This window comes from Hypanus sabinus, chromosome 5 (assembly GCF_030144855.1).
Source record: "Hypanus sabinus isolate sHypSab1 chromosome 5, sHypSab1.hap1, whole genome shotgun sequence".
NCBI classification, from domain to species: domain Eukaryota; kingdom Metazoa; phylum Chordata; class Chondrichthyes; order Myliobatiformes; family Dasyatidae; genus Hypanus; species Hypanus sabinus.
This window is the reverse complement of record NC_082710.1, coordinates 144,816,887-144,836,176: the sequence shown is the minus strand read 5'-3', so window position 1 is coordinate 144,836,176 and position 19,290 is coordinate 144,816,887. Positions and strand designations below refer to the sequence as shown.

The window sequence follows — 19,290 nt, the reverse complement described above, 5'->3', positions numbered from 1 at the left end:
GAAAATTAGTCAGAATAGGTCCATCCATCCAATTAGTGCAAGGCTGTGTGAGATGGGGTTCATACTCTCCCTACTCCCAAGGGAAGAAGATTTCTCCTAAACCCTCACTATATGCTTGAGTTGTCACCTTACATTTAGACTACTTGGTATTGGAACAATTTTAAGCTAAGTAATTTCTCTATATCTACACCATTAATCCAATTTGAAAGTTTAAGGAGTCAATACACAATATACCATGGAGAAGTAGCGTAAATGAAAATCAGAAAAACCGCAAATGCTGGAAATCTGAAATAAAAAATAGAAAATGCCAGAACACTCAACAGGTCTGTGGAAACAGAAGTAGACTTGATGTTTCAGCTCTGAGACCCTTCCTCAGAGTAAGTTTGGTGGCTTCCCTAATGAAGATCTTGTCTCGGGCCTTAACTCAGAACAGGATCTCCTTATTAAAGCTTAGGTCTATCAGAACTAATTTCTTTAGTACAAAAAAGCACCATTTTACATTTATCCCCAGTGGAATTTGCCAAATTTGGACCTGGATAAGCTGCCTTCCTCACAACCCATCCATCCCTTTGATCTATCATCACCAGCACATTATAACTCCACTTACAATACATCTGCATCCAGATGTCTTACATGAACAGTGCCAGTGGACAAAGTATTTACTTTTTAGTCTGTAATATCCAAAATCTATCAACATCTGCCTTGAATATGTTTATTCAATGAGCCTCAATAGTCCAAAAGACAAGATTTTCTAAATCAACTACCTTCTGAGTGAGGAACACACCCTTTGGACCAGAGTGTTGTACTGAACTAATTAAACTAGCGATTAAATTTCAAACTTCTGCTTAACCCTCTATTCTCTTCAAATTTAAGAACCTCTTAAGTGCTGCTATCATATTTGCCTCCGGCACCACCTCTGGAAGTGCATTCCAGTCACCCATCACTTCTCTGTGTAAAAAACTTGCTCTGAACATCTCTTTTGAACTTACCCTTCCCTCCTTAAATACATGCCCTCTGGTAAACACTGACCCTGGGGGAATAAAGATACCAGCTGCCAATTCAATTTATGCCCCTCATAATCTTAAAAATTCCTTCCCATCTTTGTTATGAATAATGAATACATTTGGAGCCAGACATCCTAGTCTAAAGAAACATCAACATGGTGGCCATATTTTTACAATAACAACTTTTACATTCCAAAGAGATTTCACCACACTTGAAAATTTAAAGTAGTACAGACCCTATATGTCTCACCTCTCTACAATAAACCTGCCAAGCCAGCAAACAAACTAGTGAACTAGTAGAACTAATCTACTACCCCTCTACTGCAAATTTATCTTTCCTTAGGGAAGAAGATCAGGCTTCTACCTAATGATTCAGATGTGGTATCACTAGGGCTCTATATAATTGGAGTATTACACTTCTACTCTTGCATCCTGATGATAGGTCTTGGCCCAAAATGTCAACTGATTATTCACCTCCATAGATGCTGTCTGACTTCTGAGTTCCTCCAGCATGTTGTGTGTGTTGCTCAAGATTTCTTCCGTCTGTTTGAATCTCTTCCCTTGCACTCAAATCCTTTTGCAGTAAAGGCCAACATACAGTTAGCTTTCCTCGTTACTTCCTGAACTTTACAATTAATATCCCTGGGCTTCTCACATAATGATGTAAAAAAAAGATAACAGATTTAATTCAGCTGAATCTTCATATTTCAAAGCAATTTATGTGCTAAGATACTGCGCATTATTTAACAATGTGAATTCAACAAACTATATAATAATGGTAATGTAATTAGCAAAAGATGAGATGAGAATTATATTGTGATTTGGACACACTACCTGGAAGGGTATGGAAACAGATTGAATAGGAACTCTTGAAAAGGGAGTTAGAAGAATATTTAACTCTGTGAAACTTTGGGAAAAGAGTTGGAGTAGATTTCTTTCAAAGAGGAGACAAAAGAGACTGCGGAAGCTAGAATTTGAAACTCAGCATCTATGGAGGCAGAGGGATTCAGACCCTACCTCATGGCTTGATACAGTCCTAATGCAGGATTGTAACCTGAAACATCGTTTATCCCTCTGCCTCCACAGATGCTGGCCGGCCTGCTGAGATTCTTCGGCAATTTAATTTTAACTATTCCACAAAGCTGAACTAGCTCAGGTAGTGAACTTCCCACTTTTCAAGACATTTACAGGGTCAGGTGCATAAAAAGGGCCCAAAGGATCATTGGGAATCCGAGTCACCCCAACCACAAACTGTTCCAGCTGCTACCATCCAGGAAGCGGTACCGCAGCATAAAAGCCAGGACCAACAGGCTTCAGGAGAGCATCTTCCACCAGGCCATCAGACTGATTAATTCTCGCTGACACAATTGTATTTCTAAGCTACATTGACTGTTTTGTTGTATATCTTACTGTCATCATCGTCGTTAGTTGGCATCTGGAATTTCCAGTTGGCAGACGATTTTCCTCCACGCCGCTCTGACATATTGGGAAACCATGTATGTGGCAAATTACAGCAGTGGTTTGCCTTTGCTGTCAGCCGGGTGAGTTTTTTTTAAAGAGATCACCAGCTCTTAACCCAGCACGGATGGAGAGCGTGCAAAGGAACCGGCCAGATTCGAACTCAGGACCTCTTGCTCTGAAGTCCAATACTGATGCCGCTATGCCACCAGCTGGGCATATCTTACTATATATACTTTTTAATACAAATTGCTATAATTTGCAAATTGCACGTTCAGACAGAGACGTAATGTAAAGATTTGTACTCTTCATGTATGTGAAGGATGTAAGAAATAGTTAATTCAATTCAGTCTAGACTGTATGGTCATCTTCCATTTGCAAGAACAGCAGTAAAACTTAAACGAAAGTATTTGAATTAATGAAATGTATTACCAAGAACAGAATACCATTCGTTAAGATATCGACTGCTTCTCTACTGATCCTCTTCTCACTCATTCTTCTGTAGCCCAAAAACTAGTAATCTTAGGCTTAAATATTCACATACAAGAGTCAGGCAGAGAACTTCACAGCTCTCAAAGTGAAGGAAATTCACCTCATCTCAATCCTAAACTCTCCTCCCATTATCCTAAAACTGAAGCCTCCATTTTATGTCCATGTGCGAACTATTAAACAAGCAACTTTGTTGTACGTCACCAAATATTATTGAAAAGGGTGGAGGGTACTCCTAACTTGCTTTTTCTGCCCTCCTGATATTCTAATCACTTTTTCGGTGCTCTCTAGGACCATAAGACACAGGAGCAGAATTAGGCCATTCAGCCCATTGAGTCTACACCACCATTCCATCAGAGCTGATCCTGGATTCCACTCAAACCCCAAACACCCACCTTTTCGCCAAATCCTTTGATGCCCTGACCAATCAGGAAACTATCAACTTCCACCTTAAACATATCCACGGATTTGGCCTCCACTGTAGTCTGTAGCAGAGCATTCCACAGAATCACCACTCTCTGGCAAAAAAAATTCCTCCTTTCTTCTTTTTCCTAAAAGGTCACCCCTCAATTTTGAGGCTGTGCCCTCTAGTTCTGGATACCCCCACCATAGGAAACATCCTCTCCACATCCACCCTATGTGGTCAACGTTTGGTAGGTTTCAAAAAACTTTTGCATCCATTTGACCTTCATGAATTTTTATAGATGCTCTGTAGTAAATATTCTGTCTGGATGCATCACGGCTTAATATGGCAACTGCTCTGCCCAAGACTACCAAGAAACTGCAGAGTTGAGAACACAGTTCAGCACATCACAGAAACTATTGGAGTATAAAAGTTGCATTGTTTGCTGTGTAACCAAAACTATATAGTCAGCTTTGAGCTTGCTATTTGCTATGCATGTATCCAATTTAGTAGGAGAATGAAATCTTAAGAATGTAGAAGATAATGGTGTGTTAATGAGAGGTAGCTAAGAGATGTGGATTAGAACATGATTAAGTCAATGGGTAGAAACAATAGTGGCGGATGTACTTGTGATTGCAACTGTAGACAGATTGGATATGCTAATGCAACTAAACCAGGAGATTGCTATAAAAAATGCTATGAACAAGGATCGGTGGGCAATCAGCAACTAGCTCAATGACTTGTCTCAGCTTTGATTTGCAAATTAAAGTTTAATACTTCTAGAAGAATCTTCTGCGTCTCCTGGTCGTTTGTGGGGCACGAGAAACCACAACAAGACCAGACTCCCTTCACGGATTCAGTCTGTAATTATTACTACCTTGGTAAAGTAGCCAACACAGGCTACGTCCACACTACACAAAAAAAAACTATACCAGATAAGTCCATAACCGAAACTTTTTCTCTTGTTTTTCACCCTCCATCCACACTAAAATGGCGTTTTTGTCCCCCGAAACCAGGGATTTTCAGAAACGTTCTCCAGAGTGTGTAATTTTGAAAATGCCGCTTGGCCGGAGCAGTGTGGACGGAGTAACTGGAGAAATCTAAAAACGGTGTCATGACGTGCCGGAACAGATTGTGGAGGCAGCCACCATTTCATTGTTTTCTTGAATGTAACCTAACAATTTCAGAACAGACGGCAACAAGACTGAAGCCAGAAGAGTTAGAAATGTACTCACCAAATACTTTGACCCATAACTTACTGAATAAATAAGTATACTCACTTTACCCTGTTTTCTATCCTTGCTTGTATGAAGGTGATTTACCTATTTATGCAAATACTTCTCTGACAATAGATGGTGTAACAGCCTAATGTAACATAGTATGGAAATACAAGATAATACTGATGCAGGCATGTTTTATACATTTAACAAGGTGCTTTAATAATGCAACAGAGTTAGTCAGTTTTTCAATGTTCGGCGTCAGCCGGGTCATACTGTCCATGAATTCCCTGTCAGTTGCCTCCATACGCTCCAGTATTTGTTTTTTTTTACTTTTAAGTCCTCCTGCGCGAGAGTCAACAGCTGTCCATCGTTTAAGTTTTTCTAGCCAGTAACTACACAAACACGCACTTTCATGGCGAGATTCGACACCAAACATGTCACTTGTTTTCGGTAGGTGTGTCCTGTGCATGCGCAGTAGGAGGGGATTCGTCGAAATATCTGTTTTAACATGGACAGTGATATTTTTAAAAACGCATAGTGTGGATGCCTATCACTTTTACGCAAAACCAGCATTTTCAAAATTCTCCGATCTAGTGTGGACGTAGCCACTGTCAAGGACCCAACCCATGCCAGATATTCTACCCTCTCCCCTCTCCAGACAGGCAGAAAACACAAAAGCCTGAAAGCATGTAATACCAGGCTCAAGGATAGTTTCTATCCCACCGTTATAAGACTACTAAAAAACTTCCGGAACAAATTTGATGACTCTTGACCTCAATAGACAATAGACAGTAGGTGCAGGAGTAGGCCATTTGGCCCTTCTAGCCAGCACCGCCATTCACTGTGATCATGGCTGATCATACACAATCAGTACCCCGTTCCTGCCCTCTCCCCATATCCTTTGACCCCGCTATCTATAAGAGCTCTATCTAACTCTCTCTTGAATGCATCTAGAGACTTGGCCTCCACTGCCTTCTGGGGCAGAGCATTCCACATATCCACCACTCTCTGCGTGAAAAAGTTTTTCCGCATCTCTGTTCTAAATGGCCTACCCCTTATTCTTAAACTGTGGCCTCTAGTTCTGGACTCACCCATCAGCGGGAACATGCTTCCTGCCTCCAGCGTGTCCAATCCCTTAATAATCTTATTTGTTTCAATCAGATCCCTTCTCATCCTTCTAAATTCCAGTGTATACAAGCCCAGTCGCTCCAATCTTTCAACATATGACAGTCCCGCCATTCCAGGAATTAACCTTGTGAACCTACGCTGCACTCCCTCAAAAGCAAGAATGTCCTTCCTCAAATTTGGAAACCAAAACTGCACACAATACTCCAGGTGGGGTCTCACCAGGGCCCTGTACAGCTGCAGAAGGACCTCTTTACTCCTATACTCAATTCCTCGTTATAAAGGCCAGCATGCCATTAGCTTTCTTCACTGCCTGCTGTACCTGCATACTTGCTTTCATTGACTGATGTGCAATAACACCTAGATCTCGTTGTACTTCCCCTCTTCCTAACTTGACTCCATTTAGATAGTAATCTGCCTTCCTGTTGTTGCCACCAAAGTGGATAACCTCACATTTATCCACATTAAACTGCATCTGCCATACATTTGACCACTCACCCAACCTGTCCAAGTCACCCTGCATTCTCATAACATCTTCCTGACATTTCACACTGCCACCCAGCTTTGAGTCATCAGCAAATTTGCTAATGTTACTTTTAATCCCTTCATCTAAATCATTAATGTATATTGTAAACAGCTGCGGTCCCAGCACTGAACCTTGCGGTACCCCACTGGTCACAGCCTGCCATTCCGAAAGGGACCCGTTAATCGCTACACTTTGTTTCCTGTCAGCCAGCCAATTTTCAATCCATGTCAGTACTCTGCCCCCAATACCATGTGCCCTAATTTTGCCCACTAATCTCCTAGGTGGGACTTTATCAAAAGCTTTCTGGAAGTCCAGGTACATTACATCCACTGGCTCTCCCTTGTTCATTTTCATAGTTACATCCTCAAAAAACTCCAGAAGATTAGTCAAGCATGATTTTCCCTTCATAAATCCATGCTGACACAGACTGATTCTTCTACTGTTATCCAAATGTCGTAATTTCCTGTTTTATAATTGACTCCAGCATCTTTCCCACCACTGACGTCAGGCTAACCGGTCTATAATTCCCTGCTTTCTCTCTCCCTCCTTTCTTGAAAACTGGGACAACATTAGCCACCCTCCAATCAGCAGGAACTGTTCCTGAATCTATAGAACATTGGAAAATGATTACCAATGCGTCCACAATTTCTAGAGCCACCTCTTTAAGTATCCTGGGATGCAGACCATCAGGTCCCGGGGACTTATCAGCCTTCAGACTCAACAGTCTATCCAACACCGTTTCTTGCCTAATATAAATTTCCTTCAGTTCATCCTTTACCTAGTTCCTTTGGCCACTATTACATCCAGGAGATTGTGTCTTCCCTAGTGAAGACAGATCCAAAGTACCTGTTCAACTCATCTGCCATTTCCTTGTTCCCCATAATAAATTCACCCATTTCTGTCTTCAATGACCCAATTTTGGTCTTAACTATTTTTTTGCTATTCACATACCCAAAGAAGCTTTTACTATCCTCCTTTATATTGTTGGCTAGTTTATCTTCGTACCTCATTTTTTCTTGGCGTATTGCCTTTTTTGTTATCTTCTGTTGCTCTTTAAAAGCTTCCCAGTCCTCCGGTTTCCCGCTCATCTTTGCTGTTATACTTCTTCTCTTTTATTTTTATACTGCCCTTTACTTCCCTCGTCAGACACGGCCGCCCCTTACTCCCCTTAGGATCTTTCTTCCTCTTTGGAATGAACCGATCCTGCACCTTCTGCATAATTCCCAGAAACACCTGCCATTGTTGTTCCACTGTCTTCCCTGCTAGGGTATTGCTCCATTGAACTTTGCACAGCTCCTCCCTCATAGCTCCATAGTTCCCATTGTTCAACTGTAACACTGACACATCCAATTTTCCCTTCTCCTTCTCAAATTGTAGGTTAAAACATATCATATTATGGTCACTATCTCCTAATGGTTCCTTTACCTCCAGGTCCCTGATGAAATCTGGTTCATTGCACAACACTAAATCTAGAATTGCCTTCTCTCTGGTAGGCTCCAGTACAAGCTGTTCTCAGAATCCATCTCGGAGGCACTCCACAAACTCCCTTTCTTGGGGTCCAGTACTATTCTGATTCTCCCAGTCTACCTCAGAACCTACAGAACTTTGTTTTGATCTTGGACCTGCTCTGCACTTACTCTGCAAGAGTAACATTTATTCTGCATTCTGTTATCGTTTTCCCTTGCACTGATGTGGTGAAATGATCTGTATGGATGGCATACAAACCAAAGTTTTTCCACTGTGCCTCAGGGTATGCAACAACAATAAAACAATTCACACTTCAACAGAGACATAGCTTTGAAAACCACTTTATTGGCTGTAAAGAGCTTGATAATGTGGTGAGGTGGGGGGGGGGGGACAAGTGCCATTGAAATGCAAGCTTCTTCCCCTCCTCCACTACTCTTGCATAGATTTTACAGCACAGAAACAGGATAGAGGTACTGGGCAAATCACAAGAGTAAATCTGTAGATGCTGGAAATCCGAGCAACACACACAAAATGCTCGGGGAACTCAGCAGGCCAGACAGCCTCTATGGAAAGGAGTACAGGTGACATGTTGGGTTGAAATGCTGACAGTGCTTTTTTCCATAGATGCTGGCTGGCCTGCTGAGTTCGTCCAGCATTTTGTGTGTGTTGCATAAAGGTAAATGAGTGCTGGTGTTTCCACACTGCCTCACCCCACCCTTCTCTGCCTCCCCCATCAGCACAACACCTAAATACGTTGCTTCCAGCCTTAGACGAAGATATTGGCAATTTCTTCAAAAGGATCATTAATAGAACACTTCTGTTGGCCTTTAGAGCAAATTCCCATTTTCCAAGTTGTTGCACAGAAACTGCTCATGTTACAGGTTTTAAATGGTGGGGAGTTTACAAACCTCATGTGGGCTATCAATTCCTGTCCACTTCAGGTCCATACCCGTTGTGATTACTTTCTCTGTCAACGGTTAACGATGAAAATACTTGCCTTTAATGACAATCTAGTAGCTTCAAAGAAAGATGTGGCTACAAGCCACAATCATCAATTGGAAACATACAGCCGTTCAGGTTGCTCAGAGAGCCACAAACAATTCTCATTGATTAAATCAAAAAAGGAATTCAGGGAAAAAAAACCTTTGGGTTTTCCTCACAGAATTACACAAACATGGAAGTCATGCCTGCTGGGAATGGTGGCAGTGAACAGCAGAAGTATTTTAAAGAGAAAGATGCATTAGGAAGGAAGGAACAGAAGGACGCGGTGATGGAGAAGGTCTGAGATGATTCCCGTGGAACCAGTTGTGGCAAATGGCCAGCTACTCCCAGCCGACATTCCTGCTGGAGCGGGTAGTTCAGTTGCCTGACAGCTTCACTGACCCAGTTTCAATCCTGACCTCAGGTGCTATCTGTGTGGAGTCAATGGGAAGGTAGGGAGAACAAGATAGGATTAGTGGACATTGATGCTTGATTGTTGGCGTGGACTTAGTGGGCTGAAGATCCTGCTTCTGTGCTGCTTATCTCTATGGCAACTTGCTCATTGGCACCAATGCTTGCTGGAAAACCCAAAAAAACCCAGCTGAAAATGATTGAAATACTCTACTCAACATGACAAACAGTGTCTGTGGAGAGGGAAACAGAATTTCTCAGGACGAATAATCTTTTGTTTCCCAGCTATGAGACTGGGTCATCGACCTGAAACATGAACTTGCCATCTCCCTACTGAGGCTGCCTCACCACTGGGTATCACCATCAAGTTGTACATTCACTATAAAGCTTTTCTTTATTTTCTCTAAAAGAACACTGCCAAGTTTCAATGAAGGTAGCAAATGTTACCAAGCCATTGGTTGCAATTCCAACAATTAAAGCAAAAGTCAAAAGAAAATTGCATTTACTTTTTAAACACAGGATTTATAAAGAGCTGGAAATATTCAGGCCAACACATACTTTGGCATGTATGTTTTAAGAGAACATTCTCCATGTAATAATTCATAAACTGTTTTTTTTCCAAATAAAGGGTGAAATTATTTCATTAAACCACAAAGGATGCTGAAAAAGATGCTTCCAGGAGGAATACAGATGTGATCAACTGCGTGACAATGAACCAACTGAAATGTCATAAAATCCTGGAAAAGTGGCAGAAAAATTATACTTTCCTTTCATGCTGACCATGGACATTTTACACAATGACTTAACTGCACAGTATGTTCTCCCATAAAACAAGGCAGCACCATATACAGTTGGAGGAGCTTGCTTTGTATCAAAACATTTCTTCTGAGAAAGGATCAAATGCCAAGTTAAATACTTAAAAGTACAAGAATTTAAACTTGAATAAGAGCTCAAGCTTCTCTGCCATTCCTTGGCCTCAGCAACTTCAAAGTAAAGCAATCTTACAGCAAAACTCCTTTTAAATGGGTGCCAATCAACACTAGAAAAGATTAGTTCAAGTCAAAGCTAGGAGCAGTCAGTCACCATGGCAACTCAGAACATGGTGACGCATAACAAAATAAGCTTCCAATCATAAAAATCAGATGTCATCTTTACTTCCCATTTTGCTCTTGCTACATGGGCTTCATGGCATAGAAAGAAGCCACTTGGCCCAGTGTTATGTGCCAGTGTTTATGCTCCACATGAAGTTCCTTCTACCTCCCTTTCATCTCACCCTAACATCCCTTTTCCTTTCTCCATTATGTGTTTATCCAGCTTCCTTCAAACATCTCCCTGCTGCTTGCCTCAAACACTTCATATGGGATTGAGTTCGACATTCCCCTTGTGCTCGGGGTAAAGAAGCTTGCTTGAATAACTCGCTGGATCGATCACACATTTATGTCCCCTGGTTTGGCGCTCACACACAATGAAAACATTTTCTCTATGTGTCACCCTATCATCCAGTACTGAATTATAAAATACTCCAGTGGATCACCCCTCAGCCATCTCTTTTTGGAGAAGAGTGAAATCTTTGCTTTGTACTTGTTTGTACAATGTTTTGGGCTTGGAGCACAACGTGTTATCTATTCAATAAAGTAGGTTACTTGCCTCTGGTCAGTCCTGCATTCTTCTACATTGCCATGGCAAAAGTTGCATTTTCTCCCTCAATTTCAGTCTGTGCTAACAATTCACACATATAATTTGTTATAATCAGTGCTTGCTTGATAACCCCTTTTTAAAACCTTCCTGTCTTCGCCAGGTGCGTTAACTAATTTTACTTCCTGCCCCCCACACCGTTGCACTCACTGCTTTTGATGTGCTGTAGCTCCTAGTTCATCACCACTTACCCATGATGTCAGTCCCCACCTCAGTCTCACCTCTTCCTCACCTCTATAAACCTCCATCCCCCACTGCCTAACAAGATCTCTGGGTTTTCCAATTACCCATTTCTCCAAATGATTTTCTCCATAATCGGTGACTGACTGGCAATAAGCTGCAGAAATCTTCTAACACACTGCATTTTATTTCTCTTCATTCAGGTTCTCACTTAATACCCACCTGAACTTATTCCTGTATAAGCAGCAGCTTGCTGTTAAATTGCTTTGCAAAGCTTCTTTGAAACTGTAGTGAAATTCTAAAGCAGAGTTCCTGCACTGACCAGCAGAGCCATCCCTTTGCTCTCTGGTGCACCCTCTGCAGAGCACAGGACTATTGGAGCTGTCTTCATCCCACCACAGATGGTTGACAGCAGCCAACTGCCTACACCCTGCTCTCCCCGCAATGGCTTCACAACCAAGCAGGAGGCACACCAATCACCAAGTGGCAAATCTCGGCCTGGCCTCTTGCCATTCTCAGTCCAGACAAATAATACACCCCACAACCTGTCAGCCTCTTTATCTTCGGATCGTAATGATAGTCTGCTTGCAATTTATGAACAAAGTACAGTAGCTCAGAAGAGATTTTCTGTCTCCAGCAGGAAGACTCTCATTAGAATGACTGCAAGGACTCCAGAGGTTCGGTAGCCTCTTCCTGCCCCTGTATTCCTCTGAAAAGAGCTGCCATCAGGGCAGCTGTTGGCTCTCTGCGTGCCTTTAACAGCGAGCTGAGCTTATTCAGGACTGGGCCAGAGATAAGGATCCCTCTGGATACACAGGCATTTCTTAACAGTGGCTCAGTGCTCTTCAGCAACAAACACAGCGTGCAGAAAACAAGTCAGTCCTTGTTTTAATCCGTTAAGATCAATAGAATTTTGGATTATGATTATATTTCTCTGCAGCGTTACTGCAGAGCATTACGGGAAAGTGACACTCAGAGAAAAATAATCATTTTGCTGAACATGGACGAAATGGTCTATCTGCTATGTTTTCAACCAACAGGTTTTCTATATCCATTCTACCTTTGCTGACAGGGGAGTCCAAATTATTCCTGCCTTTTAATATACCAAACTGATACCACAGCCCAGAAGTAACAACGATCTTCTTCCCTCTTCTTCCCTGCCCTCCACCATCCCTTTGCCATCATATACCACCTCCTAAAACCCAACCAATAAAGGAAACATACAGCCGAATATCCTTCTTTAATCCGCAGATCAGAAACCAGTTACTATTGGTCTGATGAGATCGAGGGACAATGAAGCAGAAGGTTGATCGCCTCTCGATCCACTGATGTGACTAACCTGCTGAGTGCTTCCAGCGACTTAAGATCCTTGACACTGTCCTTCCATTCCATGACCTGCTCTGCAATCAATGACCTAATTTTAACTTCTCCCCAACATCACATAATACATCTAGTTAACAAAAAATATTAAAATCAGACTTAAAACAAGTGAATTATCTAACATGAATTAACATTTGTAGAAAGGAGTCCTAAACTTCTGCTAGCCTGAGTTTTCTGGTGTTTAAACTCCACCTCCTTAGTCAGACATCCAGTACAGAGAAACTATCAGTCTTGATAAACAGAATGCTGGAAGAACTTGGCAGATTAATCAGCATCAATGGTGGCAAAAGGTATATTGGATCAATACCCTGTAGTTGAACTGAGAGGGAAGAGGAAAAAGGTACAGCAGTACGAGGAGGGTGCAGTGGACACTGGTAGGAGGGGAGAGGAAGATGGCCTGAAGGAACCCATTCTGGAGGGGGCAGGAAAGGTGAACAAATGGAGAAGCAAACAGGTGTGTGGGGATTTTAATGTCTATCTCTGAAATGTGAGCTACCCAAGAGCAATATTCCCCTGTCAGTGCTGTCTCAAACCTCCCCTACTTTTCCATATATTGTCTACAAACCTATGTCTCAGCCTCCTCTTCAACTGCTACGAGTGGCAAGCTGCCGCTTCTCTGCTGTACAACCTCAACCCAAAACATCAACTTACACCTTCTACCTCCACAGATGCTGACTAACCTGCTGTGTTCTTCAACCATTCTGTTTTTAGACTCAGATTCCAGCATCTGCATTTTCTTAACAATATGGAACAACTTCCAGAGCAGATTCAATGTGTTCAATGACCTAATTCTTCTCCTAAATCTTATGGTCTTCCCCAAACTGCTCTGTCTCCCTGAAAACGCAGAACCTCTGATGATCATACCTCCACCAGAATGACAGATCTCCACCCCAGTCACAAACAAGTCTCTGCAAAGAAGCAACATTCTACATAATTGCCAGGAATGCACAACACTGGAGTACAGGGATAGTAAGAGGCTACTTATCCCTGTTCTGCCTTTCAGCGTCTGCCTTGTGCCCTCACTCAGTATTACAGCTTTCGGGGACTTCTGGTGGTGTAGTGGCATCAGCACTGGACTTCGAGGCAGATGGTCGTGAGTTAAAACCCAGCCGGGTCCCAACCCGGGCAACAGCAGTATCTGTGCAGAAGAAAGACCTGGCAATTTATCTTGCCATGAAAACCCAATGTACCCTCTGGTCCATGAGGTCACGAAGAGTTGGACTCAACTAAACGACTGAACAACTGTGCTGTCTTTACGACAGTTATTTAGTTTATAATATTTTCGCTTAGTAATTCATTCAATAGTATTTTCTAGTTAGAATTAGAAGTGTTTAAAGTATATTCATTGCATGTAAAATACATCGGCGTGCGATGACGTCACATCCGGTTTCGCCGCGTCTTGTGGGAAAACACCGGTTTGAAATTAGCGCGAGGGTGGGGGCTCACCACGAGGCACACCTGAGCAGAAGTTGTTTTGCAGGCATGAGAAATCACAGTGAGAGCAACGCTGTAAGTTAATAGATAATCGATATATTGAACTAAGATGTTAATGCCGATCCTGTTAGAAGTAACGACGGTAGATAATGTTTATGCTTTCGTTAGTTAAAGAGTCGCGGATAGTTTGCATGGAAGTGTATTTAAAGTAGTCAATGGAGCAGGTAAACTCTCCCTGTATACTGCACCTTAGTGTAATGTAGTTATAGTCACCTTTGCAAGTATTTACACTTGAAATGTGATATTAAGGAAGGAACAAATACTGTATCAATCTTGTATTGTTTTATCAACAGTTTTCACCATATGTTAATGTGAAGAGTGAACAGTAAATGGTTAATCTTACTGCGATCTGGTTTGCATTGGCTGTGGTTTATCCGGACGTTAAATTCGGCGTTCGTTACACCCGAAGGAGAACGTTACAGTGAAAAAGCGGCATTATCAGGTGTTTCAAGTGCTGCAATGTCAGCTCGATCCGGGATCAAGTCGATGGCGCCCAGCGACAAGGGCAGTAGAACGACATCAAGTAAGTCCACACAGGCAAGAGCCAAGGCAGAAGCCGCCAAGGTGCGACTGCATTACGCCAAACAAGAAGCAGTTTTGAAAATGAAACAGGCCACCAGAGAAGTCGAAATCCAGAAAGAAAAGGCCGCCAGAGAAGCCGAAAGGGCCGCCAGAGAAGCCGAAAGGGCCGCCAGACAAAGAGAAGAGGCTGCCAGAGAAGCCGTAATCCAGAGAGAAGAGGCTGCCAGAGAAGCCGAAACCCAGTTGGAAATGACAAAAATATCGACAGAGTTGCAAGTGCTGCAGCGAGAAAGAGAAGAAGAAGCTGCCATGGTGGAAGCAGAGAACATAGAAGAAGCTGAAGGGTCGCATGATCTGACCGAAACAAGTTCTGCTTTAGAAAGGACCAGACTGGAACACACGAGCGACTATGTACAATATCAAGCAGACAGGCAGGCTCGTCTCCCCTCTCCATACCTATTCGATAACTTCCCCAGCTACGAGGAAGAGAATTTACCCTCGCGGCTCCGCGATGAAGTCAAGAATGAAAGAGCTGACAACCGATATTCTTTGACACCAAAGTTACAAAGTTCGATGCGAAGAGACGCGGAGGTTGAATCCAGGATGGCAAATTCCATGAGAAACGTGCGTTCTCAGTCATATAGGCGCCAACGTACTTCTCCAGCCCGCATGCCGCTCGCAGCCGATCCCACGCTGCAGTATTTAGCACGACTGGATCTCGTCACTTCGGGACTGTACCTGTTTGACGATAAACCCGAAAATTACCGTGCTTGGCACTCCACATTCACCAACGTGATCGACGGGGTCCAGCTCAGTGCAACCCAAAGGTTGGACCTTATGGCGAAATGGCTGGGGAAAGAATCACGCGACCAGGTGAGACGCATGCGTTCAGTGTACATCAACAAACCCGAGCTAGCCTTAAGCGAAGCGTGGGAGAGACTTTGGGAGAGATATGGGGCCCCCGACATTATTGAAGCGGCGCTATATCGACGTCTGGAAAACTTTCCTAAGGTGTCAGCCAAAGACCACTTTAAGTTAAGAGAATTCGGAGATTTACTCATGGAGATCCAAGGCGCCAAAGAAGATGGCTATTCAGCTGGTCTAGTATACCTAGATACTCCATCCGGGATTAGACCAATTGTGGACAAACTTCCATTTGGGCTGCAGGACAAGTGGCTGACTGTTGCCTCAGAGTACAAGGAAGAACACGGTGGTCGATTTCCTCCCTTTGAGCACCTCACTGAGTTTGTGCGCAAGGAGGCGAAGAGGCGAAACGACCCTAGCCTCGTGGGTCCAGGTAGATCCTCTTCGAATGTTTTCAACATTGATAAACCCGTGTCAGTGCTCAAGACCGAAGCCCTTACAACTAACAACGACCCTGGCAAGTATTGTCCATTGCATAACAAACCTCACCCCCTGAAAGCATGCAGAATGTTTAGGGAAAAACCCCTTGAAGAGAGGACGGCTCTTCTCAAGGAGAAAAGAATATGTTTTAGATGCTGTTCCTCAACCTCTCACCTCGCCAGAGAATGTACGATCGCCGTAAAGTGTCCGGAATGTGATAGCCCAGATCACGTCGAGGCCATGCATCCCGACCTGTCACCGCAAACCGACAGCGCTCCTTCACCCCCACAACAGGACGGCGGGGAGGGAAAGGCTCACTCTGGGTTAACAGTTGTCACCTCGAACTGTACAGAAGTCTGCGATCAAGCTCAGTCAAGTCGTTCTTGTTCCAAGGTCTGCCTCACTAAGGTGTACCCTAAAGGAGCCAAAGACAAGGCCATCAAAGCCTATGTGATTCTGGACGATCAGAGCAATCGTTCACTAGTCAGTCCGGAGTTCTTTAAATTGTTCAACATTGAGAGTGAGCGGTTCCCATACTACCTCAAAACTTGCTCAGGCAACATGGAAACCCAAGGAAGGAAGGCAGAAGGCATCCAGATCGAGTCCCTGGATGGTAAAGTCGTCATCTGTCTCCCTCCGCTCTTAGAGTGCAATGAAATCATGAATAACCGCGCTGAGATCCCGACACCAAGTGCGGTGCTACACCAGCCGCATCTCCACCACATCGCCAAACACATCCCAGAACTGGATCCGAAAGCGGAAATACTCCTGCTATTAGGAAGAGATGTTATCCAGGTACACAAGGTTAGGCAGCAGATCAATGGACCACTCGACGCCCCATTCGCGCAACGTCTGGATCTGGGCTGGGTGGTGATAGGAGAGGTGTGTCTCGGTGACGTACACAAACCGATGGTTAACACACTCAAGACCAATGTGCTAGAGAGTGGCCGCCATTCAATCTTTCAACCCTGCCCGAGTGTCCCGTGCATCAAGGAAGCACAACAAGGCGTTAACAAGCGCGAGGCAAGCGACGAGTCGCTGGGCCAGTCAGTCTTCGCTCTAACGAAGTATGACAACAAACTTGCACAATCAGCTCAAGATACCATTTCTTTAAAAACCAAAGACACCAAGGTCTTCAGAGATGAAGCAAATAATGGGGTTGCCCCATTGCCTATCAGAGAACCATGCCAGCGCTCACCAGATAACAAAGAGCAGGCAGTCAAACGGTTCACGTCCTTACGGAAAACCCGGAAAAGGAAACCTGAGATGCAGCAACACACCCGATTGGCCCACGAGGTACTGTGCACCCTAATGGCAGAGGTCACAGCCATTATAAACGCACAATCATTCCTACCTGTGTCTTCCGACCCAGAAAACCCCTTTATACTTTCGCCATCAACGCTCCTTACGCAGAAGGCAGGAGCACCTCCTCCACCAGGAGACTTCTCAGACAAGAATTTGTACACAAAGCAATGGAGACAAGTCCAGGCTCTGGCAAATCAGTTCTGGTCCCGCTGGAGACAGGAATATCCACCCTCGTTGCAACAGAGACGAAAGTGGACAGAACCCCGCAGGAATCTTCAAGTTGGAGACTTAGTCCTGCTCAGGGACAAGCAAGCCACCCGCAACAGCTGGCCAACGGCCAGAATCACTGCTACATTCCCTAGCGAGGATGGACATGTCAGGAAGATCGAATTGAAGACTACCGACCAAGGCGATGTGAAAATTTACCAAAGGCCAGTTACAGAAGTTATTCTACTTCTACCCAATGACTGATTAAGAGACTAAGTTTGTACTATGCTCATTATGACCTTACGAAGGTCAAGCGGGGAGTGTGCTGTCTTTACGACAGTTATTTAGTTTATAATATTTTCGCTTAGTAATTCATTCAATAGTATTTTCTAGTTAGAATTAGAAGTGTTTAAAGTATATTCATTGCATGTAAAATATATCGGCATGCGATGACGTCACATCCGGTTTCGCCGCGTCTTGTGGGAAAACACCGGTTTGAAATTAGCGCGAGGGTGGGGGCTCTTCCACGAGGCTCACCTGAGCAGAAGTTGTTTTGCAGGCATGAGAAATCACAGTGAGAGCAACGCTGTAAGTTAATAGATAATCGATATATTGAACTAAGATGTTAATGCCGATCCTGTTAGAAGTAACGACGGTAGATAATGTTTATGCTTTCGTTAGTTAAAGAGTCGCGGATAGTTTGCATGGAAGTGTATTTAAAGTAGTCAATGGAGCAGGTAAACTCTCCCTGTATACTGCACCTTAGTGTAATGTAGTTATAGTCACCTTTGCAAGTATTTACACTTGAAATGTGATATTAAGGAAGGAACAAATACTGTATCAATCTTGTATTGTTTTATCAACAGTTTTCACCATATGTTAATGTGAAGAGTGAACAGTAAATGGTTAATCTTACTGCGATCTGGTTTGCATTGGCTGTGGTTTATCCGGACGTTAAATTCGGCGTTCGTTACACCCGAAGGAGAACGTTACAACAACAATAAAAGCTTTCAACCCATTTATTAAAACATTTGGGTGAAACAAGTGCAAATGGCATTTGTGAAGTAAAGCTCCAGTCATCTGTTACCGTCTGTGTAGAGATGGTCCCTAAGAGAGCTGCCAGTGCTTACTGGGGAAAGTTGATAGAAGAGGAAATGGAAGCGCACCAGGTAAAGCTGCTGCCTCACAGTGGCAGTAGCCCAGGTTCAATGGCTTTGTGGAATCTTTATGTTCTCTCTGGCCATTTCCTCTATTGCAAAGACATGATGGCTGGGAGCTTAACTGACAACTGCACATTGCCCACGTGTTGGGAGGAGAGAAGATGGTGTAATTGTTTTATTATTTTCATGTGCACCAAGATACTTGCCATCCAGAGAGATCATTCCAAGCACAGAACTGATGGGCATATGGAAACAGGTTATGAGGAACTAAGTGAGAGAATAAGATTGATAGGAATGCTTTGGGAGTCTGCACAGGCTCAATGGGCCAAATGGTCTCCTTCAATGTCATGAGAAATATAAAAGACATGTATTTGGAATGGAGGAATTGGCCAGAGAGAACATCCAGACTCCACGCAGCCAGCATCTGAGATCAGAAGTGAACCTGGCCTGCTTGTGTGGTTTTTGACTCACCAAAGATGCAGAAATAGTTTGCTAGTACAGTGCTAGTAGGAAGCACTGAGGGGTGGGAATGTGCTGGTGCTTTAACCAGGTGCAGATTGGAAGCTCATACCCAACAGTGCAAAGTGATTGGATGTGCACAGACCGGGCTTCTCCCTCTATTAGTACATTCACCGCATAATGTAAAACTGCTGTGTATATTGCTGTTGATCCATTTAAATGTTCACACAAAGGCGATAACAATACAAAACCAGAGTCCAGGGGTTTTATATAAATTGTGCATAATTTAATCAGGAGAGTTCACAGTGGAGATTTCTGAAGCAATACCAATTTATACCAGTGTCAAGCAGTTGCACTCACCACTGACAAAATGATGCGCAGGACATTTATGTAAAACTTATGTAAATTTCTTTACACTGAATAAATGAATCTAATTATCCTACTCAGAAGAAATAAAAAT

At 43.3% G+C, this 19,290-nt stretch overlaps 2 protein-coding genes across 4 annotated transcripts in view; one reads left to right on the top strand and one right to left on the bottom strand.

Annotated features, from left to right (window-relative positions):
* pcca (propionyl-CoA carboxylase subunit alpha) overlaps positions 1-19,290 on the bottom strand; it is a 463,897-nt gene that overhangs the window by 72,313 nt on the left and 372,294 nt on the right. The window lies entirely within an intron of this gene.
* LOC132393780 (uncharacterized) lies at positions 13,758-17,724 on the top strand. Of its 2 annotated transcripts, none has more exons than XM_059969174.1 (2): positions 13,758-14,541; positions 14,575-17,724. In XM_059969174.1, exons 1-2 carry the CDS (start codon positions 14,293-14,295, stop codon positions 17,473-17,475), a joined length of 3,150 nt encoding a protein of 1,049 aa, XP_059825157.1. In that variant the 5' UTR covers positions 13,758-14,292; the 3' UTR covers positions 17,476-17,724. The 2 variants fall into 2 exon arrangements, with proteins under 2 accessions (XP_059825157.1, XP_059825156.1); XM_059969173.1 differs by having other exon boundaries at positions 13,808-13,848; positions 14,127-17,724.